The following is a 22,717-nucleotide window of genomic DNA, read 5'->3' as shown; positions in this document are numbered from 1 at the left end:
TTGGGGCAGTGAACAGGGGGGCAAGGCGGGGCAAGGTAGGGCAAGGCAGTTGCCATTCGAGTCAAACTCGTTTGTAGGTGAGATCAGCTGCAGGGCCTGGCAGTCTGGGAGGGAGGGAGGAGTTGAGGAAAGGCTGGTCTCTTAGGCTGGCGCTGTTGTGGCATATCTGGCCTGGGCAAGGGCTGAATCACCTGGGACATGGGAAGAGCTCAAGGCGCCAGGGCAGCCCAATCCAGGACAGCACTCACGGAGTGGCCATTGGTGTCCTTGGACCCCACTCTTGCTTGTGCTCTCTAGCTGGCCCACCCACACTTAAGGCTCTGGACCAAGATTGCCCTTTCCCACTGGTGGCCTTGGGAGGCAAGGGCCACCCTCTTCCTCACCCTTACATCTAACCCATCACCGTGCCCTCCACATTCTACATCTTTAGGCTAGGGGTTTTTGAAAGGGAAGGGGGCCCAGAAAGGGGATGTGACACACCCTAGGTCATATAGTGGGTATATTTAGGAGTTCAGACACCAAGCCAAATCCATGGCCACCAGCAGCCCAAGGTGGGGGATGAGAAGGCGTTAGATGCTGGTCACCAGACTGGAAGCAGAAAAATGCTGACTGGCAAGAGACAGATGAACCGAAGTGACTTTATATACAATTCCCCCATTCCCACCCTCACACACATAGTCACACAGACACAGGGTCACCTCCTTCCCGCCTGACAAAGCCCAGGAAGAGAACATAAAGATAGATTCCAGAGTTTCAATCACCTTTCAATCCCCTCCTTCTGCAATTCCTCTCTGACCCCTTGTGCTTGTCTCTATGCCCCAGTGATGACTCAGATGGGGCACTGTCCTCCTGGAGCTCACCATCTAGAACAATAGAGGGTGATGTCCACTATGCTAGATCAATGTCAGCAGAGGAAATGGGGAAGGAAGCAATCTACTTGCCTGGGTGGCCCATGCAGTCAGAAAAGGATCTACAGCCACTTGAGTGAAGGTTTGGAGAATGACTAAGGCAAGGGGACAAAGAACATTCTAGGGAGTCTGAGTGCCAGGAGCAAATGCCACAAGGAGATAGGACTTGTGATATATTCGAAAGGCAGAAGGAAGGGAGTGTGGCTGGATCTGCAGAGAGAGGTTGGTGCCACCTATCCTTGGGCTCTCTTAAAGTTTGGCTTTTATCCTGAGAGCAATGGGAAGCCATCAAAAGAGTTGCAAGCATGTAAACTACTAAACTGACTTCTGTGTGGAGACTGGATGGAAAAAAAGGCAAGGCCAGAGGCAGGGAAACCAGCAAGGAGGCTGGCCCCATAGCCCAGGCTTGGACTAGGGTGGTGGCAGTGGGCATGCACAGAAGTCTATAGATTGGCGGGCCATTTGGGATATAAACTTGAGCCTGTCATCCTGATAGGCCAACTTTTGGCCAACCCTATACCTCTGTTGGACTGATTTAACTGTCTCTTGTATCGGAGGCATTCCCTGGACCCACAGGTAGGGCTGGGGCTTCTTTTGATGCTCCCTCCTTCCTAGCCCCTAGCCCTGGGCCTTGCACATAGCAGGTACTCAGTAAGCATGATTCAATGACACAAGTACTCAAAAAGCATGCATGAATGACACTGATCAAACTGCACTGCCCTAGGGGTCTGGATGTGTCACCTGTGAGGCGGCCCGGCTTGCTGAGACCTTGCCTCGTGCCCCGGTGAGCCGGGCTCCCTCACTTTCTTCTCCTCCTTCCCAGCCTCTGGGACTTCCTGTATGATCTCAGCCTCTGGCCCCTCGGCCCCCCTCCCCGCCCCTGTCTGGGATTTTCATCTGTAAAATGGATCTAGGAACAGTAGTTCTCAACAGAATGAACCCGCAGCATCTGTGGAAGTCATTGGCCCTGAGCGGGGGCCAGATCGCGTCGGGTGCGGGCAGGGGCGCAATAGGCAGCCGGAGCCCTTCATGCGGCGGAGACCTCCGGGCCTAGGGCCGCAAGCCCGAAGGAATTTGCCTGGAAGTTTTCCACCGGGGCAGAGCCTTCTGGAGCTTGCTCTGGGCTCGGCGTGGGGAGCCCCGGCCTTGATTTCTCCAGCAGCCCCGCCGGGCGGGGCTGGGAAGGGGCGGGCGGGCCGAGGACACTGGCGGGAGAATGTGCGGAATGTGCCAGGCGCATCTACCTACCCCAAGAGAGGGCAGAGGAAGGGGGCCGGCCGAGGGGAGGGGCGAGGGGCGAGGCACTGGGCGCCGGTGAAAACCTGTTTGTTCTCCTGCGGGTGGAGCCCAGTCCGCGCCTTCTCGCTGCCCTGCGCGCTGTCCGCTGCACTCGGCGCCCGCCGCCCCGCACCCGCCGCCCCGGCCCGGCTCGGCCCGGCTGGGCGCTGTCCACCTGAGGGAGCCCGCGCCCCGTGCCCGTCCCATCCTCTGCCCGCCCCGCGAGCCGGGCACCTGCCAGGTAGGGCTGTCGAGTCGCCGTTGGTGTGGCCCGGTGGAGAGGCAGCGGTGGGGGGGGGGGGGGGGGGGGGGGGGGGCGCCTGGCCCATGCCCAGCCAGGCGGCAGGGACAATTCGGGGCCTCAGTTTCCCCTTCCATAATCCTCACCCGCTCCACGCATTTCTCCTGGGCTCCCATCAGGAGGCAGTGCACTTGGTTTTCTGGTTTTCACTGTAAGCAAAGATACTAACCTAGAGAGCCAAAGAAGTCTGGCCTCCTCACCCCTTCTGGAAGAGAAGGTTTGATTGTTAGTGAATGGCCTGGAGCCAGGGTGCTCTGAGAGTTGATTGCAGGCAAAAGAATCAGGACATTTCAGATCAGCTAGTTCACTGTGTCCATTTTATAGGTAAGAACACTGAGATCCAGAGGCTGGCTCACCCTGAAGCCCAGAGCAGGGGGCTTGAGGGTTGTTTGTGATGAGGATATGCTGGGCACAGGGCAACCTCCTGGAGGGCTACCAGAAAGGTAGCTGCCCCAGACAGAAGGCGCCGAATCAAGTGTCACTGGGTGTTATCAACAGGATCTGCAGCAAACTGGCTCTGTGGCTGAATTGTTTGGATGGGGGCAGGGGAGCCAAGAGCCTTGTCCTCTTTGGAAAGGCAGAGTGATACCTGGCCTCAGGAAGACTGAATGCTCAGCATCTCTGACTGCTCTGCCCCTTCTGAGCTGGGGGCATCTGGGCAGCTCATCAGTCCAAGGAGGTAACACATCAGGCCTCCTCCCACCCAGGGCTGCTGGGGGCTCAGATGTGTTCAGTGTGAGTGGGACTGGGCTCTGGAACATCTGAGGTATGGTAGGAATAGTGTTCTCACTGAGCTGTTTGCACCTAGCTTTGGCATTGTGGAAGGCTGTGCATCTCAGGATCACACTCTGTGAACCCTGAGAGAGAGCCCCCTCACACCCCATTCAGCGGTGGTTGAGACTTCCCTCACCTGGACCCACTCTTGCTTTGGTCTCATGGCCCTTTAGATTTCTGGTCATGGTACCTGGCTGGGGACAGGAAGCAGGGCCCCATGGGCTGATTGATTAGCCTGGGCAGCGGGGAAGGGCTCTGGGTTCCTGCTGCCTCCTCACCAGCTCACATCATGCTGGGAAGGGGAAGAAGGGGACGGTCCTACCTTCCCAAAGCCTCCGCTGCCCCATCTGAAAAATCAGAGGCAGCCCAGGGGCCAGCTCAGAGGCCCTGCTTGCCACTTAGAGCATCTGGCCAGGACTAGATGCACAGCCCAGGGGCCAGCTCAGAGGCCCTGCTTGCCACTTAGAGCATCTGGCCAGGACTAGATGCACAGCCCAGGGGCCAGCCTGTGCTGTTTGTCTCATTACCCCTGGGCCATCCCAGGATGGGAAGGAGCAGATCCACCTCACTTGCCCTACCCCCTCCTTCCACCAATTATGAGCCCCAGCCCTTGTGCCTTCCTGGCCTGGACTTCAGATGCTCTGGCCTGCCTGGAGGCTCTATACCCAGCTGTGGAAAGCTGATGGAAGGTACCCAGAGCAGCACACAGCAGGTGCTCCAGATCTGTTCATTTCCACCCTTTGGACATTCACAAGTCAGCAACAGAGGTGGCCCATGACCATATTGGGTGCTGCAGCTCTGAGTGGCATAAACACAAGGGGCTGTGGGAGCCTGGAACAGGGAAGCAGCTCTGACTTGGAGGATCAGGGAAGGCTTCTTGGAGGAGGAGGGCTTGGAAGCAAGGGGAGGAGCTCAGCAGCTGTCCGGTCAAGGTCTCCCTGTCCTTTGAGGCTGCATGAGTCTAGCCTCCCTCTTGTTCCTGAAAAACCAAAACCAGTTCTTCCTAAGCCCCTCTATGTTCTACCCAGAGCTGGGCAGTGGGGGCCTGGAGAGAAATCAGATGCAGGCCTTGCCCCAAGGAGTGACAATCTGGCTGGGAAGATGGACAGCCACTCAGTAGGGAGCTGCCACCAGCATCAAAAGTATCCACCTCACTTCCTCCTCAATCAGAGTCCAGATTTCAGACAGTCCCCCACCTGAGGGCAGTGACCCCAGCGGTGGCCAGTGTTTCACCTCAGCCTCCCGTAGCATGCCTGGTGCCCCTTGTGTTTCTGCCTAGTGCCCCTGTAGCCTCCTGAGACCTAGCAGGGCAGAGAGGCATCAGCGCCTGGTCCCCGAACTGTCCTCCATCTCATGCCAAGAAAAGTCCCAAATCTGGCTCAGTGTACTCTGGAAGCTGGAAGCCTGCCTTCTTCCTTCCCCACTCAGCTTCCACGGGTGACTGATCCCTTTGGTCCGGATCTTGCTTCAAGCCACAGCCCATAAGGTGCCAGCTTGCTTTCTGCTTGCTGAGCCCTGAGGCTGCCCCCACTGCCAGGCCCTCCTGCGATGGGATAGAACCATGGCTGGAGAAGAGGAGAGCTGTTCTCCATGGCTTCAGAGCTCTGAACAGCAACCCACATGGTGCCCCAGGCCTTTGGGGTCCTGTGGTTGGGAGTCATCAGGGACTCTGCATTCATGTCCACTGTGCCTGCAGAGAGCTGGCTGACGGCAGGACAAGGGCAGTGCACGCGGGGGACCCACGTTTCCGAGAGTGATGTTCGGGGGAAGTTGGCTGATTCGGGGAGCGTCTTCTGATTACTTGCCTGTGTTGGGCACTGGGGACAGCAGTGACTGAGACCTGAGAAGCGTGGGGGTAGGAAAGCAGGAGGGACAGAACCGTTGCTTCTGAGAGTCAGCGAGCTGGCAGGAGACTCATGAAGTGGAGCAGGGAGATGAATGGTAGTCGAGTGTGTGATGGAACAGGGAGGTGCCTCTACAGCCTAGTGGTAAGAGAGCAGCTCAGAGGTCAGATTGGGTTCAAACCCCAGCTCAGCCACCATCCAGTTGTGCAAACCTGAGCATATCACACAACTTCTGGAGGCCTCAGTTTTGTCACCTCTACAGAAGGGAGGCTGAAGCTGGGAGCACAGATTGAGCCGGGACCACAGTGTCCCCCAGGGGCCATGGTGGCCAGGGTGAGGTTGGGGCCAGGCTGGGAGGAATGTGGGCTCCCCACCTAAAGACAAATGGTTTAAAAATCACTGCTAGTCTGTTCCAATGATGTGGATGGTGTCTACCCACAGTTAAATTATTTGCCACAGAACACTTAATTCTTAGATCATTTCTGGATGCGTACTAAAATCTGATTTGCTTTCTTTTTTAATGTTTGCTGTTTTCATTTTTAACTGTTTATCTTGGATTGATTTAAAACTCACAGAAAAGTTGTGAGAATGATACCAAGAACTCCCTCAAAGCCTCATCTGGATTCCCTGTTGTGAGCTTTCCTGATGGTTTTCTTTAGGAGCACTTGTGTGACAGTAACATTCGTTGAGGAGTGGCCATGGAGGGATCAGGAAGTGGGCAGGGCTGGCGTCAGTTCTTTTTTCCAAAAGGGAAACTGAGGCACAGAGGGGCACTCACTCAAGACTCATTTGAGGATTAGGAATGGAGCCAGGTTACCTTGTCTCACAGACAAGCATGTATGCATTTGGTGAGTGTTTTCTGATTGCTTGCCTGTGTTGGGCACGGGGGACAGCTGTGACTGAGAACTGAGAAGGGTGGGGGTAGGAAAGCAGGAGGGACAGGTCTGGGTGGAGAAGGGCCTGGAAAGTGAAAAGTTAAGAGGCCCATTGTCAGACTCTAATGTGGGGAGACAGGAACCTACAGCTTAAGCACATGTCCCAGGAGTTTTGGATTCTAGAGGGACCGAGAGGCCACTTTCAGAAACACCGTCTAGGTTTTTCCCATTGGAAACATGCTCACTTCCCACTTCAAGAGAGAGCCAAGAAGCAGAGCCATTGGTGGTGATGATCGAGGTGGCTGTGGAGCCCCGTGGCCATGCCCTGGGTCAGAGAGGAGACCTGGCCTCTGGGGCCAGTGGTGGGCAGGCCCCATGCTCCCACAGGTTGTCGCTGATGGTCCTGGCCTTGGACCCTTTAGTCTGGTGCCAGTGATCATTGGCTCAGCACACCGCTTTTTGATGACTAGGTCAGTTTTCCAGAGAGCTTGATGTGACAAGGGGTTCCAATCACAGGAATGGGTGAAAATGCTTACATCAGGCAGTGCCTGGTTTAGACTAAAAAAACAAAACAAAGACCCAGGATTTGCCTCACCACTTCTGCCTGGTGAGTTCCTACTCATTCTTTCATTCTTTTGGGAAGGCCTGAGCCAAGGGCACTTCCTTGGGAAATGCAGCAGTTTGGCAGTGCCCTAGAAGGGCTGCTCTAGGTTCCTGTCTGTCGGTCAGTCTGTCTGCCCAGCACCCAGGCTGGCTGCCAACTTTCCATAAATGGTTGTTGAATAAATGAAAATGTGGCCTTGGGCAAATGCTTTCTCCTCTCTGAGTCTCCATATTCTTATCAAAAAATGGGGACAGTGAGGGGCACCTGGGTGGCTCAGTCGTTAAGCGTCTGCCTTCGGCTCAGGTCATGATCCCAGGGTCCTGGGACCGAGCCCCACATCGGGCTTCCCGCTCCGTGGGAAGCCTGCTTCTCCCTCTCCCACTCCCCCTGCTTGTGTTCCCTCTCTCTCTGTGTCTCTCTCTGTCAAATAAATAAATAAGTAAATAAATAAATAAATAAATAAAAATGGGGACAGTGATAATAGGTAGGGGTGGAGTGCAGGAGACTCTGGGTCTGGGGCACACAGGAAGGGGAGAAAACAGCTGGGAGGAGGCCTGTTGGAGCTCTGCTGGGGTGGGAGGTTTTGTTGGGTGGGAGAGGGGGCTGGGTACCTCTTTTTCTCTTGAGCTTTACTCATGATCACCTGTAACGAGGACAAAAGGAATTCTTTGGCCAATGTTAGTCAGGAGCAAGTGGGGGGGATTTCCCTGCCAGGCTGACTAGGGGGCAGCAGTGAAGGTACAGGGGTATTCCTGAAGAGGGAGTTGGTTGAGCTGGGGGTGGGCTCCATGACCCTGAGTCCCTTTGGCTGTCTGGGTGCAGATTGGGAAAGCATCTCTGCCCCACTGCGATAGGCTTAAGACCAGCTTGGTTCCCAGGCTACAAGGGTACAGGGAGTGGAGGACTGAGCCAGCCCAGGCCCTGAAGGAGAACTCCCACTGTCCCGCTGGGCTCCTTCTCATGCTACAGCAGGGGAGGTGGAGGCCCTGGGATCAATGGGAATAATTCATATAGGTGGTTCTGGAAAGGGGTTCTGTTTGGAGTGAGGCCTCCTGGGCTCTGCCATCCCCATCATTTTAGCCCTGCCCAGGCTCCTGGTCTCTACAGAGCATCTCAGAGGACCCTGCCCAGAAGCCCTTGCTGGCCCTTGAGGCTAAGCCATCTCTGAAATGGCTCAGTCACCCCAAGCAGTCACTTGTATCCAGCCTATAGAGAACTAGAAAATGGGCACAGGAGAGCCAGGAGAAATCCCAGCCCCTCAGGAGGAACAGGCGGCCATGGCTCTCTTTGCCCCCTTGGGGCTTGAATTCTTCACTGCCTCTGGAAAGAGCTGGCCTGCCTCAGACCCTCAGACAGCTGCCTCCCAGGGCCTTCCAGCACTGACGCCGAGAAGTCTAGATTCTGGGATGTTGGGGGTGGGCTGGGGGGGAGGTGAAATTCCAGACTTTCATGTAGAAGTCATTTACCTGTAAAGCACATTTACAAATACTCCCCCCCAACACACACACATGCATTCTTTTTCCATATTACATTTTTCCCTCTGTAATCCAAGTCTCCTCCAGCTCTTTCTTCAACGTGGTGCGCCTCCTTCCTCCTGCCCTATTAGCTTCCATGCAGGAGTCCCTGCGACTGCAGCATCATATGCAGGTCAAGGTACCCTGCTCTTCTGGGGCTCCTGGGAGCTGCATGCTGAGCAGCAGACTGGGGGCTGGGGGAGCTCTGACATGACCCAGCCACTCAGCCATCACTCTGGCAGGCCTCTGAAGGGCCCCCTAGTCCTGAATTGCTGCTGAGACCCTCTGGATCCTGGGTATCTTTGGAGCAACAGCTCAGTGCCTGCTCCACCCCTCCTGGAGGAAAGCAACCTGTCTGCGTACTGTCGTCTGGCCACTGAGACTGGGTATCAGGATGTCCTCATTCATGAGACCTGGCCACAGGTGGCTGCTTCATAAAACATTTGATCATTCCAGCCCTTGGCTGCCTGAGTGTTGGCCTGGTCTAAACTTAGACATTAGGCCAAGTACCTTCAGGCACCCAAGCAGGGGGTGGGGGTCACACTCCCTGACTTTTGGTGTCCCCAGCTCCTTCACACTCCATGCTGTATCCTGCCTGTGGTCTCACTCCATTCGTCTCTTTGTCCAGGCCTTTTTCGGCCTGGCATGTGGAGTGCATGCCGGCTCATCCTTGGACTTCCCACTGCAGCCTCCTGGGAGAGCCTGCCCCATGGCCTGGGCACTCCCTGAGATGCTGGGCTTTCGACTCCAGGTGATGTTCCAGAGGGAGGACAGAACAGGGCGAGAAGCTCCCTGAAAACAGCACTACATGGGGTCCCATGCCCTGGTGATGAGCACAGGAGCTGCACTGAAACTCATGCCTTCCCCTCCATGACTAGGGACTTCATCTGCAGCCAGAGAGTAACTGACATGTCCAGTGACTTGTTTTGACAGAGCTAGGACTTGGACTCCTTGTCTAATGCTCTTTCATTTGCACCTGAGTTGGAAGAGACATCATGGATGTGTGGCTTCTTGGCCTTGGCCAAGTCCTCCACATCTCTAACAGCATGAGTGTGCCCCTCCCATGAAATGACACATAATGAACGCAGCTGGCTTGGCTCTACAGCTTTCTGAACAAGCATTATCTCTTACCCCCTTCTTAGCTTCTGTTTCTGCTGCTTAGAGGGAAAAGGTAGGAGGCAGGGTTCTCTAGCAGGCAGGTTTCGACTACTTCAGCATTACCCTTCCCCAGGTAACCCAGATCACCCCAATCTTGGTATAGTTCATTACCCTGAAGAAACTTGAGTGGGAGGCTCTCATGGGCATTTATGCATAAGGGAGGAGACTTACCTGGAAGCTCAAAGGCATTTGCTTGGAACACACCCAAAGAGGACCCAGATACCCATTCTGGAAGGTGGATCTAAGGCACGGGTCTTTTCTTTGAGTCTTTCCCCCCATCCTGGGGCCACTGATGGCGGTTTGTCCAAAGAGAACATTTACAGTGAGAATGAGCAGGAGCCTCGTCCCCATGCTCAGAATCCCCCATCACCAGTTGGGCCAGAAGGGAGGCATGGAGGGACTCTGGTCAGGGGAGCTATGTGGGCCCTAGCAGCCCAGAGCCTTGGGGTTGTAGAGCCCAACTCAGGCTGTTATAGGAAGGCAAGAGGGGACAGGTGGGACAGGTATGACAGCTGTGGTCCTCCTTGCAGGCTTTGTCTTTCCATAATTTAGTCATTGACACCCTCACCCGATGATGGGGAGCCAAGGTTCCATGGGAGAAAGGAGTCTCCTTCCTGCTAGGTCAATTGTCTTCTGTGAGAATGCCTAACAGTGCCCAGTGGAAGGACCACAGCTGGCTGGGTTTACCCATCTTGGGAACAAGTTGCTGGGAGACAAGGGACTTTTCATCATTTTACCTCTTCCCTCATGACCCAGATGGGAGCACTTACATTTTTATTGAAGTGATTCTTGGGTTCTGCCTCTATTAGGGCTCCCTGCTTTGGAGCCCCATAAAAATGCTCAGAGACAGAATTTTACTCAAACGTGGCCTGAAGTTGGCCCAGCAACTGGCCCATGCACTGGGTGGTGCAAGGCCTTGATGCCTTTGTCTAGATGACACTTGCCACATCTGTATTTGGTCACTGGACTTGACTGTATGGGCCATGTTTTGGGTTGTGCCCTCTTGTCCTGTTCCACTGCTTCCTCAGCCACCCCTGACTTACACTTAAGGGGTCAACCCAGAGTTGAGCTGTGGGCTTGGGTTCCAAAAGACAGAACTACATGTGATCCCTGCTGGCCCGGGATGGGGCTCACAGAAAGTTGGTACACATAGGGAAACACAGCCGGGCTCCCTCTCAGCCCTCTGGGTACAGATTGTCAAAACTCACCTCTGGGGAAGAAGTCATGCCCCTTGCTCTTCTGTCTGTGGTGTGCCCACTCATGCTTGCTCACTGTGGCCAGTGCCCAGCACACACACATTCAGACAAGCCCCAACACCTGTATCCTTTGGCTGCGGCTCCTTTGTGTGTGAAGCTAAGGGTGTTTTGTTCCAGCACTCCACCAGTCCCCAGCCACCCACTTGCTCAGCTTGCTGTCTTCTTGCACATAAGCCCTTGGCACAAAGATCCCAGGCCAGGGTCCCCGGGCCTGGGGTGGGCCCATGGGACCGAGGGCCGGGCTGCCTGTGTTCACAGGCCCAGCGGCCTTGCCCCCTCACTGGTGTTCACCCAGTTGTCTGGAAGAGTCCAGCCTGTCCCAGCTGTGCGGGGGGAGGCAGGGAAGGGCATTTCAGTCCTGGGCAGGCCGGCATGGGGGCAGCTGCAGCACCAGAGTAAAGGCTCCAGGATGGGTGACACTCGGGGTTCAGAGACAGCCACCAGGGCAGAGGCTGTGCTCTGATTGAGGGGGGCTCTGTACCTCTACACCTTCTTCCTCTCCTATGGTTCCCTTTTCCTTCCAGGCTAGTGGGAAATGCAGACATTTTTAGTGCAGTGTGACTGAGAATGAGACCAGGCTGTGTTCCTCAGCCAAGGAGCTGTGGGACTTGAGGGCTCCTCTGGGAGATGCTGCCTGGGCTGAGGCTCAAGGCCATTTGGCAAGGAGGTAGCTGCAAGGGCAAAGACACCGAAGCCTGTTTGAGAAAAAGGGTGTGCACAACATGGAAAGTCAAGCAGGGTGGCAATTCTAGAAAATTTTCTCTGAATTAGCCTTCTCATCTATGAGGCAGAGCACGCCCTGTCCTTGGGGGGTGATGGGACACCCCTCCTCCTGCTGCTTCTCTCTCCATCTCTGTCTCCTTGTGCATCAGCCAAGCCTTTGCGTCACTGTCTTCCAATTCCCTGGCTCCCTCCCTCCTGCTAATCTGCCTGCATCAGCTCCAACTCCACTCCCTGACCACACCAGGCTTGCTGTGGCCTGGGGAAAACAGGCTCCTTGCACTCCCTCATTGGCTTTTTGCTTCTCTCTATCTAATCAGGGCCAGAGGCCCCTCCTGGGAAGTTGCTGGAAAGCCTTTGAGAGGCTTCAGCTGTAGGAAGGTGCAGTTGGAGGCCATCTCCATCAGGGAGGGCCTGTCCCCATCTCCCCCACTCATTCTTGCTAAGGATGCTCCCCCTGGTCGCCCCAGGAGACATCTGTGGGCTAATGGGGGGCAGAAAGGGTAGAAAGAAGGATGTGAAGGGCCAAATGGTGGGCTGGAGGCACCCATCTAGTGTCTGAGGTGGCCTGGCCTGCTCAGGAGGATTTTGACCTAGTCCTGAGCTGCCCTGGGACAGGCTGGTGTAGTCTGCGTGTAGGGCCTTGCTTGGATTTGGCACAAGGAGTTGCTCTATGAGGGATAGCTAGGGTGAAAGGTGGCAGATAAGCCACCTGTTCCTTTGGTGGCCCAGGCTAGGCCCCTAAGCAGGGCAATATGGCAATTCCTAAGGTACCGGCAGACTTTCTGTATCAAGGTAGAAACAGGAGCTGTAGTACTGAAAAGGTGCAGAGTGGCTGTCCTGACTAGAAATGCACTCACATGTGCCATTTAGGAGACGAGGACACCCACCAACATCATGACACCCAAACTATGGGATAGAGGAGCAAAGATGTGAGCTGTCAGACCAGGTGGCCCTTCTGGATGGCAGGTCTCACATGCCAGGGGGGGCTAGGAGGGTTTGAAGGAAGCCCAAGTGCCCAGAAGAAGAGGAAGACTAGAAGTAGGGTGGGAACATGCCTGTTCTCCCTCCCACGTGAGCTGTGGGAGGGAAGAGGACCCAGGATCCTAGAGGAGGTCGTGTGTGTGGCTGCAGGTGGTAAGGCTCTGCTCAGAGCAGCACAGAGGGTCCCTAGAGGCCCAAGGTACAACCCCCCCCCCCATCCAGGATGTCTACCCTGGGGGAGGGAGAGAATTCTCCGCTGCATCCATTGGCTCTCCTCACTTCCCAGTCCTTCCTCAGCACTGCTCACCTGGCATCAACTTTTGAGATCCATCATTAGATATCCAAGCAACCCCAGCTCCCGTTTCCTTTGGTTAAGCCACTGTTTGTTTAGTCTTTATCACACAGGCAATGCACATCCATTATAGGAAAAATGGAATACACAGAAGAGCGAAGTATTTTGGTATATATCCATCCAGATGTTTCTTTCCCTGTGCATCGTAATGTACATAGATTTTTAAGTAAATGGCACCATCCTTCACATCTTTTTTTTAAAGATTTTATTTATTTATCTATTTATTTAGAGTGGGGGAGGGGCAGAGGGTGAGGGAGAGAGAAAATCTCAAGCAGACTCTGCTCTGAGCATGGAGCCCGACCTGGGGCTCAGTCTCACAACCCTGAGATCATGACCTGGGCTGAAACCGAGAATTGGACGCTTAATCAACTGAGCCACTCAGGTGCCCCTCTACACATCTTTTTTTTTTAAAGCTTTCTTTCACTTAACGATATAAGGAAACCATATATAGGAAGGTTTGTTAAATACCACTATATATCAATATCATTTGTAATGACTACATAGTAGTTGCTTGAATACTGGATCAGAATATGTTTAAATATGACTGTTGGGAATTTAGATTATTGCCTAATTTTCACCATTATACTCAGCACTGGGATACCACCCCTCTAGTATACTTTGTTCTCCTTACTCACTTGTCTCCTGAGGAGAGATTGCTGTGACGGGAAGCTGAAAGACCAATGGTCTTACCCTGTCTAAGGCTTTCAGTACATATAGAGATTTGTCCTCTGAAAAGATGTGTTCATTGACCTGTCCACCAACAGTGCGTGAGAGCTGCCTGTCTGTAGTGAGGGTTTACCCAGCTGTCCATTGATTGGGGATGAAGGGGATGGTGGGTCTGAGAGGAGACCTGGGTCCAAGGAGGGGTGGCAATGTTTGGTTAGCCAGAAGCATGGCTCCTGCCAGCTTTCAGTGCAGAGTGTGTTTTGGTGGTGTGAGGCGGGTGCCTGGGTTCTGTCCTTGCTGAGGCTGGTAGAGGGAGCAGGTCTTGTTAGGGAAGACTTCGATCAACAGTACCAAGGCACTCAGGTCAAAAGAGGGGAGAGCCCAGTAGGAGCAGGAACAGGCAAGACAAGTGGGCCCTCCAGGAAGGGGCAGGGCTTAGCTCAGCAAGAGGAGTTGGAGGGCATTCTGGGAGGGGGGGGGGTACCAACATAAGCAAAGGCATAGGGATTACCACGGCAGGGCCACCTTCCAGGTATGTTGAGAGACATTGTCTTCTTGGAGCACAGTGTCAACATCGAGGGACACTTGTGAGAAAAGTGGCTGGGTCAGGGGACTGGGGAGTTTGCCCCCAGGCTTAGAGACAGTGGAGAGCCAGCAGAAGTGGAATGAGAAACGAGGGCTGATGTGGGCCAAGGTGCAGGAATGAAAGCAGGGGTCCAGGGCTGTGTGGGGCAGGGAGAGGAGGGAGTGGGGAAGTGGAGGGGAAAGGCAGCTCTGTAGTTGGGACATGAATTCAGACCGCATGTGTCCATGTGTCTGTCTGGGGTTCATCATTTTAAAGGCTCTCCAAAGAGCTGCCTTCTTTAATCCCATGGGAAGACACTATTTCCTCCCTCTTTCAGATTTACTATCCTATCAAAAAAGAACTTTAGACTTCTGAGATGTGGCACAGCCCTGCTCTTTGCCTGGTGAGGTGGGGGCAATAAGACTTGAGTCTTGTGATTGGGGTCTTAGCTGTAAAGATGGGACCTAAGACAAGTCCACTCCTCCTTACTGTGGGCTCTTACACGTGTCCCTGCCCTTTGGCCAAGGAGTTCCCAGTGGCCCCTCTGCCTCTGTCATTCTGCATGTGTGCACATCTGTCCTGATTTTGGAGGTAGCTGGTTTGGTTCTGATCTAGCAGAAAACTTCTAGGCAGTGTGGGCAACAGGTTTGTCAAGGGGAAACTGAAGACTTCCTGAAGGAACCTAAAGACTCAGCAGTAGGAGAGGCCCTGAGCTGGGGCCCAGAGAAGGTAAGGGACTTGCCCAAGGTCTCACAGTCAATCAGAAGCACCGGCAGACTGAGAGGCCAAGATCCCAGGTGGCAACTCTGTCTGTGTGCCCTGCCCAGTGGAGCTACTCCATGGGCTGCTGGGATGGGACAGTTGGACCTATGAGGTCCACAGATCACCTATGGAATGAGTTCCGCTCAATAGAAATCTGACGTGGCAGCTTTGGGCAGGGGCTGGGCAGTGGGGCAGTGATGAGGTGCCGCTCCTGGCAAGCAGCAGGCTTGGGCCTCCTGGGCTGCTCATTCAGTGTGGTTTATGGGAAAGCCAGTTCTTGCTGATGCGGCAGATTTGGTTTGCTCTTGGCCCTTGCCTTACCTATTTTAGTGTGCCCCTGACCTCTAAGGAAACATGTCCAGGCCTTGCCAGCTGGCAGCAGGGCCTGGCCACTCTGGGCCTGGCCCTGGAGAGGCCCCGAGGGTGGCAGGCTCCTAAGAGGGAGACTGCTGTGCCTCAGGACTGTTCTGGCAGGGCCACAGCCCCTCCTTCCCATCATGCCCGCTTGCCTGAACCTCCAGCCCTTCTCTTGAGGTCCAAGGGGCCAGCTGTGGCAGGCCAGGGCTGGGATTAAACTCACAATATGGGCCTTCCATCTCCCCGAGGCACTGTGCCAGTCCCAGCTTGGAGAGTTGGCTTCCTCACCCCAGCCCCTTCTGGGGCAAAGACGTTCATGGTGCTGTGAAGGCCTCAGAGACCACTGTGGTCCACCCCTCGCTGGCCACAGGAGGGAAGCACGTGGCTCAAGGGCAGAGAAGAGGCAAGGAGGGACAGCAGTGCAAGAATACGGAGAGGGAGAGAAAGAAAGCAGAGCATAGCAGCAAGTCCTTACAACTAGCCAACCCCCCTGAGCCACGCAGGGCTGCACGCCCTCAGGCTGTGCTTATACTGACTGAAGACCACTGACGGTTCCCTCTCCCCGCGAGGACAGGTTGAGAGTCACTGCTGCTTGGCTCCTGTCCAACTGCCCTGAGATCTTTGCTGTGCCAGGGGGTGCCAGGCATTTGTAAGAACATTGGTGCATTCTGCCTTCATAGCAGTCCTGAAGGGTAGACGTTTTACAATCCCACTTTACAAATGAGGACACTGAGGCAGACTGGAGAGGTGAGCTGGCCAGCCCAAAGTCTGTGAGCAACTGAAGAGTGAGAGAGGTGGTCCGGCCCCAAAGCAGCTGGTCTCCCAGCCCCCACCCTTCCCCTAGTCCCTCTTTCTGAGCCCACCAGTGCCAGCCCTCAGGAAGCCTGACTCTGTGGTGGCCCCACCGCTGCCACTCTGTCCCCTGCACTCCCCTGGTCCTGGAATCTGGCCATCAGAGCTCTCTAGGAGGGTTCGTGGCCTGCCCTTATCAGCTATCTCTTGAACAGACAGCCCCGGCAGCCCATGCCGTGTTCCGCAGGGGAACAGCTCTAGGCAGACAGTGTGTGCTCACTCCCTGGCCTCTGCCCACTACCCAGAACTGCACCAGCTCTTGCTTCCCAATGCCGAAAGGCCCGTCGGGATGGTCTTGCGAGCCATTATAAATGCATCAAGTGACAAGCCATGTGCTTGCCTTTGCCCCCAGGAGCCCTGTCGAATCAACTGAGAAGGGATCTGCAGAGCAAACACCATGAGTATCTCGGCTCTTGGAAGCAGCTCTAAAGGTGAGGCCTGGGCTCCCTCTTGTCCCAGGCTTTGTGAGAGCGGCACATTGGGAGGACTGGAAGGGAGGCCTCAGGGTTCTGGGGCTGGGCTCCCCTTCTGAGGCTGCCTGGCCTTGCTCCTTCCAGGGAAGCCCCTACCACCAGGTGAGGAAGAACGCAATAATGTCCTCAAACAGATGAAGGTTCGAACCACACTGAAGGGGGACAAGAGCTGGATCACCAAGCAGGCTGAATCGGAGGGGCACACTCTGTAAGTCCAGGAAGCTGGGAAGCCAGCAAAAATGGGCTGGGGTGGGCCTGTGATCCACAGGGGCCTGTCAGTACCTGGGGATGCTGAGGGACTTCTACCATTCAGACCTCTGCCGGGCCATGTGGCCACAGGCCAGCTGGGGAGGGCGAAGCATGGGAAAGCAATCCAGCTGAGGCCAGACTCACCCTGTGACTTCGGGTGCTGGGTGGGCCTGTATATACAGGAAGGCGAACGTGAGATGAGAATGCTGCACCCCACCTCACCTGCTTTGAGTCAGCAGGCAGCCTCTAGGATGGAGGCTGCAGGGTGGCTGATGGTAGGGAGCCACTTTTTCACGACTCTTTTTCCCCAGAGAGCTGCCCTCTGGTCGGAGTCGTGCCACATCTTTTTCATCAGCTGGGGAAGTCCCAAAGGCCAGGTAAGAGGTGGTGCCCAGATGGCTGGTGGGTGGGCCTCATGCTGCAGTCTTCAGGGGATAAGGGGGATCCCAAGCTTGGAAGAGATGTCAGGGTCTGCAGTGAGTCATTTCAAATGCATAGGAAGGACAGGCTTTTCTGCTCTGGTCCCCCTTGGGAAAGGGAATGCAGGAGTCACTGGGTTCAGGCGCCTGGCCTTGCCGTGTGACCTTGAAGCTGGCTGCCTAAGGGGCCTCCATGGTTCCAGCTGTCTACTAGACATTGAGAAGCCCCCGTAGGGGGTGAGACAACATCTCTGAGGTGGTTTAGGCAGCTTTGAGAGTCACACTTGACTCTCTCCCATGGGGAGCCCTGACTGCTGAGGATACTTGGTAATCAGCATGTTACGGGACACTCACACATTTGTTCCAACGGTCTCCCAAGTTCAGGATGACCTATTTTGACAGCTAGCCAAAGGGAACAGCCCATCACGTCTCTACTTTGAGGACTTCCACATATCGGTGTCTAGGGATGCTCTGATAATTATGGACTTGCCCATCACCACTGTTCGCTGACTCAGCACCCACTACCAGCCAAGTCCTGTGCTTGGCACAGAGGACACAGCTCTCCCCTCAGGGAACTGACATCTTAGCGGGGAACACAGGCATGACCCAAGAAGAGAGATGATCATAAAAGAGAGAATTATGGATTGTGATTGCCGCAGTTGGCAAAGTTGCTGAAGACCTGAGGACGGTTCGAAGATAGTCTACTCGTTGGGGGGCTTGTTTACTTTGGGTGGCGCAGTTCTCACCCTGAGCCTCTGTTTGGAGGTATGTTTGGAAAGCACATCCCGGGGCACTGTGACTCAGGGCCTAGAGCAGGGATACCTGAAAGTCTACATAAACTTTGGCTCTCATTCTCTCCCAGGCACAGGTATTTTAGCCAAAAATGGTTGTGTGGCTAGATGGGGGAAAAGCGACCTTTCTTTCTCAGGTCCCACCCCAAGTGTTCTTGCAACTTTGTCACTTCCAGGAGGCTGTCCCTATTAAGGACAAGGATCTATCAAGATGGAGAACACTGGGGCTCTGTGCTGTCCTTCCCACCTGCTTGCATGGGGTTCCCTTAGACCCACTCCCCCCACCCATGCTCCAGCACTAAACTCTGTTCCTACACAGAAGGGCCATCTGCCGAATCCTTGTCTCCTGCCCCTGCACCCCAAACTCACAGCTCTTGGCTGCCTGCCACTACCAGTCCTCTGAGCCCCCTCAGTTGCTCCCAAGGAGGAGGTACCCAGCATGTGCAGTCTGTTTTCCAGCCATGCCCTCCAGTCCCGAACTTTCATCAAGACAGTGATGTGGGCGTCTCAGGAGCTGCAGGAGGGAAGCCCCAAGGAGCAGGAAGGAAGGGGTATCTGGCTTTAGTTCTACCCCTTGGGCCCTCATGAGCCTCTCCAAAGGAGGCTGTGCAGAGATATGAGGTCAGAGACCATGGACTCTCCCCGCCATAGGCCTCTGACCATGGAGCCTCCAGTTCTGAGAGTAGAGGGTGAGAGGGCTGTCAGCAATCCCCAAAGACCTCTTTCTCACGGGAGTGTTGGGCCCTGGCAGGCCAGGAAAAAGCTGGAGTTTGCAGGAGAACCCTCTTCAGCAAATGCTCAGCCATGGAGTACAGCTTCCTGGGCACTTGGTGTGAGCCAGGACCATACTGGGCCAGTCCTGGAAGAATCAGCCATAGGTACCTTTCCTGCGGAGCATGAGAGAGATGGGCAGAGCAGAGCAGGCACCGTGGCTTGGGGTGAAGGGGTGGCTGCCCCTCTTGCTGCCCTCATTCTGACCGCACTTGGACACCCACCAGCCAATCCACTTTGCTGTCATTGGGTGCAGGAGAAAGTAGGGCATCTTTGCCTCACTTCATACCTTCTTTTCCCTTGGCAGGCCTCCAAGCACGAGGGCTCCCACTGGCTATATCATCCGGTAGGTGACCACAGGACCCTGCCCACTTCCCTATGCCTGCCCGCACTGTTCCCAGGCTTCTCACAGGGGAGCTCACTGGACTACTTCTGGGCTCTCTTTTAGGGGAGTGTTCACCAAGCCCATAGACAGCTCGTGTCAGCCCCAGCAGCACTTCCCCAAGGCCAACGGAGCTCCAAAAAGGTGTGTGTCCATGGGGTGAGGGCCTAGGCCAAGCTCGTGGCCGAGAGATTACTCTTCCTGTCACTAAGGCGAGCGGGCAGGAGGGGTGGTAGGTGGGAGCTCTCTCTGCCTGTGTAGGTCAGGGCCCTGGAGAGCAGTGCTGGGACAGAAAGCCCCCAGGTGGATGTATGGTCCGGTTTGGACACTTGGGTTTCCCAGTAGCCATGTCTCTGGGAGACCCTGGGCCACTACCCAACTGGCCCTGGTCACTGGGGCAGAGACACAGGGAGGAGGCTGGGCAGGCTTCACAGCTGACCTGCTGGCCGACCGCACCGAGCTGTGTGCTTTAGTCCACCTTCTTCCCAGCAGACTGAGGTGACACATCATCATCAAAGCACCCTGGTGTCAAGTTGAACCTGGGCTCCATCAGAGAGGCAGGGCCAACGGGCCTGAGCCTACCCATGGCAGGAGAGCTGCCCTGCTCAGGGTGGTGCAGATGTCCTGGGTGGCTGGCAGGGCCGAGAGAAAAGAGGAAAGGCCACCAGCCACATGCCTCCTGGGCCATGTGGGCAGATTTGGAAGCAAGAGGGGGCCTGGGAGTGGGCACATGGGAACTCCTTTCCTCTCCAGTGCTACCGGTCTACTGAGAGCAGCTCCTACTGGGCCTCCCCGCCCCTCCTCCTCTGGCTATAAGATGACCACTGAGGATTACAAGAAGCTGTAAGTACGCAATTGCAGACCCAGCTCAGTTCCCTCCTCCAAGGACCAGCCCAAACACCAGGCCAGCTGAGGGCAGCTGGTTGCTTGCCTCTGAGCATGGCCCAGGAGTGCCAGTCCTGCCAGCCTGACATTCCTGCCAGTTGCCGCTGTGACCTGGAGCTTACCAAGGAGGTGACAAACCCCAGAAAGCCGGACAGCTGTACACATTGCCCTTCTGATCTGAGGCAGAGCAAGGGCTGTAAAGAAGCTTATTGAAGGGGCCAGTGGGTCTGGAGAAAGTGTCACGGATCATGGCTCTGGGGCCGCTGCTGGTTAGCTCTGTTTCCTGGACATGCCTCTGCACCCCTCTGGGGTTCAAGCTAGGCTGGGCTGGGGCCTTATGAGCCTATCCATTATTGGCATTTTGTGCTGAAATCTGAGCTGCTTCTTGGATACAAATCTTTGGGGCTCCCCTTCTGGCCCCTATCAAAGAAGCCCCCCACTATGTGCCCAGGGAGGGGGGATTCTGGACAGAAGTGTGGGTTGTACCTATAGTTCCCAGGGGCCCCACATTTTTATATTGCTTTCTATCCCTTGTCACAATCATCCAGTGACATGGAGCAGCTAGGAAATCTTTCTGGAGAAGGGGAGAGGCTTGGACTGGGTCTTGAGGGACAGTTAGGGTTGGGATAAAGAGAGAAAAGAGGGCTGGCTCTTGAGGAGGAAGAAGTGGTGTGAACAAAGGCTCAGAGGCAACAATGCCAACAGATGCTGTTGTGGTTGTTAAGTCAGGAAGCCTTACTGAGGGTGGCAGCCCGTGACAGGAAGCAGGGGCAGAGATGGGGGAGGAGGGGCCACAACCAACAGTATGCTCAACCCCTCCCCCTCCCCCAGGGCACCCTACAATGTCAGACGCAGCTCAGCATCAGGGGCTGCTGAAGAGGAGGAGGTGCCCTTCTCGTCTGACGAGCAGAAACGGAGGTAACGGTGCCTGCTGGGCGTCCCACGGGCAGGGCAGGGGCCCAGGTTTGCGTGGACCAGTGACATGGGAATTGTGCCAGCTGGGGACCCTCTTATGAACCTTTAATTCTCTTATGAACCTTTTCTGGAGCAGAGCCTAGGTAATGAGGGTCTGGGGACAGCCTCAACCGTGGGTGGACAGACTGTAGGGAGGGAGGTGCTTTGAGACTTTATATCAGTTTGTTAAAAAGGGGTCCTGAGCAAATTGGATCAAAACCGTCCATGCCCCCGGGAGGAGCCGTCTGTGTGTGCTGCGTGTACAGAGTCCGGGCAGAGCTCCAGACGTGCCAGTGCCCCTCACCCCCAAATGAGGCCCAGGTGCTTCGGCAGCAGCTAGGCCCTGAGGAAATAAAACCCCTGTGGGCTCAGCCTGACCCCAATCCCAATGTCTGTTGGGCTTCGTGAAGCTCCTGTGCTGAGGGTCTGGCAGATGGGCAATCCTAAGGGCAGAAGTCCCTGGGCCTGGCAGGTATAGGGGAATAGCCAGAAGCTCCGGAGCCAGGCTGCTGGGCACTGACTGTCCACTGTGCCACCGGCTAGGAGTGTAGTCTCTAAAGTCACTAAAGCTCCCTGTGCCTCAGTTTCCTCATCTGTAAATTGTGGGTGAAACTAGCACTTACCTTCCTGGGTTGTAAGCGTTCAATGAGACACCATGGATGGGCAGCATCCAGCACAGGGCCGGGCCTCATATGTCTCTCTGTTTCCTTTGCATAGTTCTGGGAGCAGGTGCTAATTTGGCTTCATGTGCTTGCCTCTCTGGGCTATGCTAGCAGACTGAGTCCTGCCTTATGCCATTAGATGCCCCCTCCCTGTGCCACCCCAGGTCAGAGGCTGCAAGCAGTGTGGTGAGGAAGACAGCTCCCCGGGAGCACTCCTATGTTCTGTCAGCAGCCAAGAAGAGCACCAGGTGAGTTACACAGCAGGAGACAGAGCAGGGCCTGGCTTCTGGGCCGGCTCAGCTACCAAGTGGCTCCCTTCCCATCCGGGCTCCAGGGTTCCTTTGGCTAGTGAGGGGCTGATTGAGAGAACCCTCCTAGCCGGACATTCTGGGATCCTCAGATGTACTTTCTGGAAAACTGAGAGGTCTGGCTCCTGCCATCAGGAATAGTGAGGTACTAGGAATGAGAGAGAAGCCCAGGTCCCTGTAAAGCAGAGTGGTCATGATACCACCTGTCCACGGGTTCTGTCCAACACGTTGCCTTTCTGCTTCCTTTTCAGCAGCCCTACCCAGGAGATGCAGGCCCCATTCATGGCGAAGAGGTAAACGTCAGCAAGCGAAGCCTTGGAAGCCTCTTGCTGGCTACAGAGAAGGTCTCCTTCCAGCAGGGGTGGAGTATGGGCGCCATGGAAAGCCTCTGAGGTTTTGAAGGAAATGTAGCTACCAGGCCGGACAATGCCTTGGCAGGAGGGATTATTGGGCTGGGGTCCAGAGGTTTGTCACTGGGAGCCTCTGCCTGGCCAGGCCCTTGGAAGTGACAGTAACATTAGAGATGGGCCCTAAAGGGTGAACAGGGTTCAACAGGGAATGATCGGGATGTTACGTCACTCCAGCTGAATGAGGGAGGAGTGTCACCATTAGTTGAGACAGAACATCTTCTGGGAGAGGAGACTCTTTGGGGAGCACAAGGAAGAAACTTCTGGAAGGTTGAATTTTAGGGGTATTCCTTGAGGTAAACAAAGAAGGCATCTGCGATGAGGTGGCATAGCGAGCTGAAGACTGGAATATACCAGGAAAGGGCAGTGGCAGATCGATGGTGTGCTCTTACTGGCTGTATTAGGTTCCCGGGGCTGCTGCAACAAAGTACCACAAACTGGGTGGCATAGACCCCAGAAAGGTATTGTCTTCCAGTTCTGGAGGCTAGAAGTCCAAGATCAAGGTGTCAGCAGGACTGGTTCCTTGTGGAGCCTGTGAGAGAGAAACTCACAGGCTTCTCTCCCAGCTTCTGGTGACCACAGGCAACCCTTGACGTTCCTTGGCTTGTAGACACATCATTCCATTCTCTGCCTCTATCATCTTATG

General features: G+C 55.2%; 1 protein-coding gene across 6 annotated transcripts in view; it reads left to right on the top strand.

Moving 5' to 3' along the window:
- ZNF185 (zinc finger protein 185 with LIM domain) overlaps nt 1-22,717 on the top strand; it is a 61,254-nt gene that overhangs the window by 10,008 nt on the left and 28,529 nt on the right. The window contains exons 1-10 of one of the 6 annotated variants that reach the window (XM_081808097.1): nt 2,173-2,427; nt 16,123-16,201; nt 16,328-16,451; nt 16,804-16,869; nt 18,781-18,819; nt 18,922-18,999; nt 19,609-19,698; nt 20,572-20,658; nt 21,521-21,604; nt 21,919-21,957. In XM_081808097.1, coding sequence (XP_081664223.1) covers nt 16,168-16,201; nt 16,328-16,451; nt 16,804-16,869; nt 18,781-18,819; nt 18,922-18,999; nt 19,609-19,698; nt 20,572-20,658; nt 21,521-21,604; nt 21,919-21,957 — 641 coding nt within the window. In that variant the 5' untranslated portion in view covers nt 2,173-2,427; nt 16,123-16,167. Of the gene's footprint in view, nt 1-2,172; nt 2,428-16,122; nt 16,202-16,327; nt 16,452-16,803; nt 16,870-18,780; nt 18,820-18,921; nt 19,000-19,608; nt 19,699-20,571; nt 20,659-21,520; nt 21,605-21,915; nt 21,958-22,717 lie in introns of those variants that run through there. The other 5 variants (XM_081808098.1, XM_081808095.1, XM_081808096.1 and 2 more) reach the window with 5 other exon arrangements.

This window comes from Leptonychotes weddellii, chromosome X, assembly GCF_054177405.1.
Source record: "Leptonychotes weddellii isolate Sample4059 chromosome X, ASM5417740v2, whole genome shotgun sequence".
Lineage (NCBI taxonomy): Eukaryota > Metazoa > Chordata > Mammalia > Carnivora > Phocidae > Leptonychotes > Leptonychotes weddellii.
The sequence above is the reverse complement of the archived record's forward strand: the minus strand, read 5'-3'. Positions and strand labels throughout refer to the sequence as shown.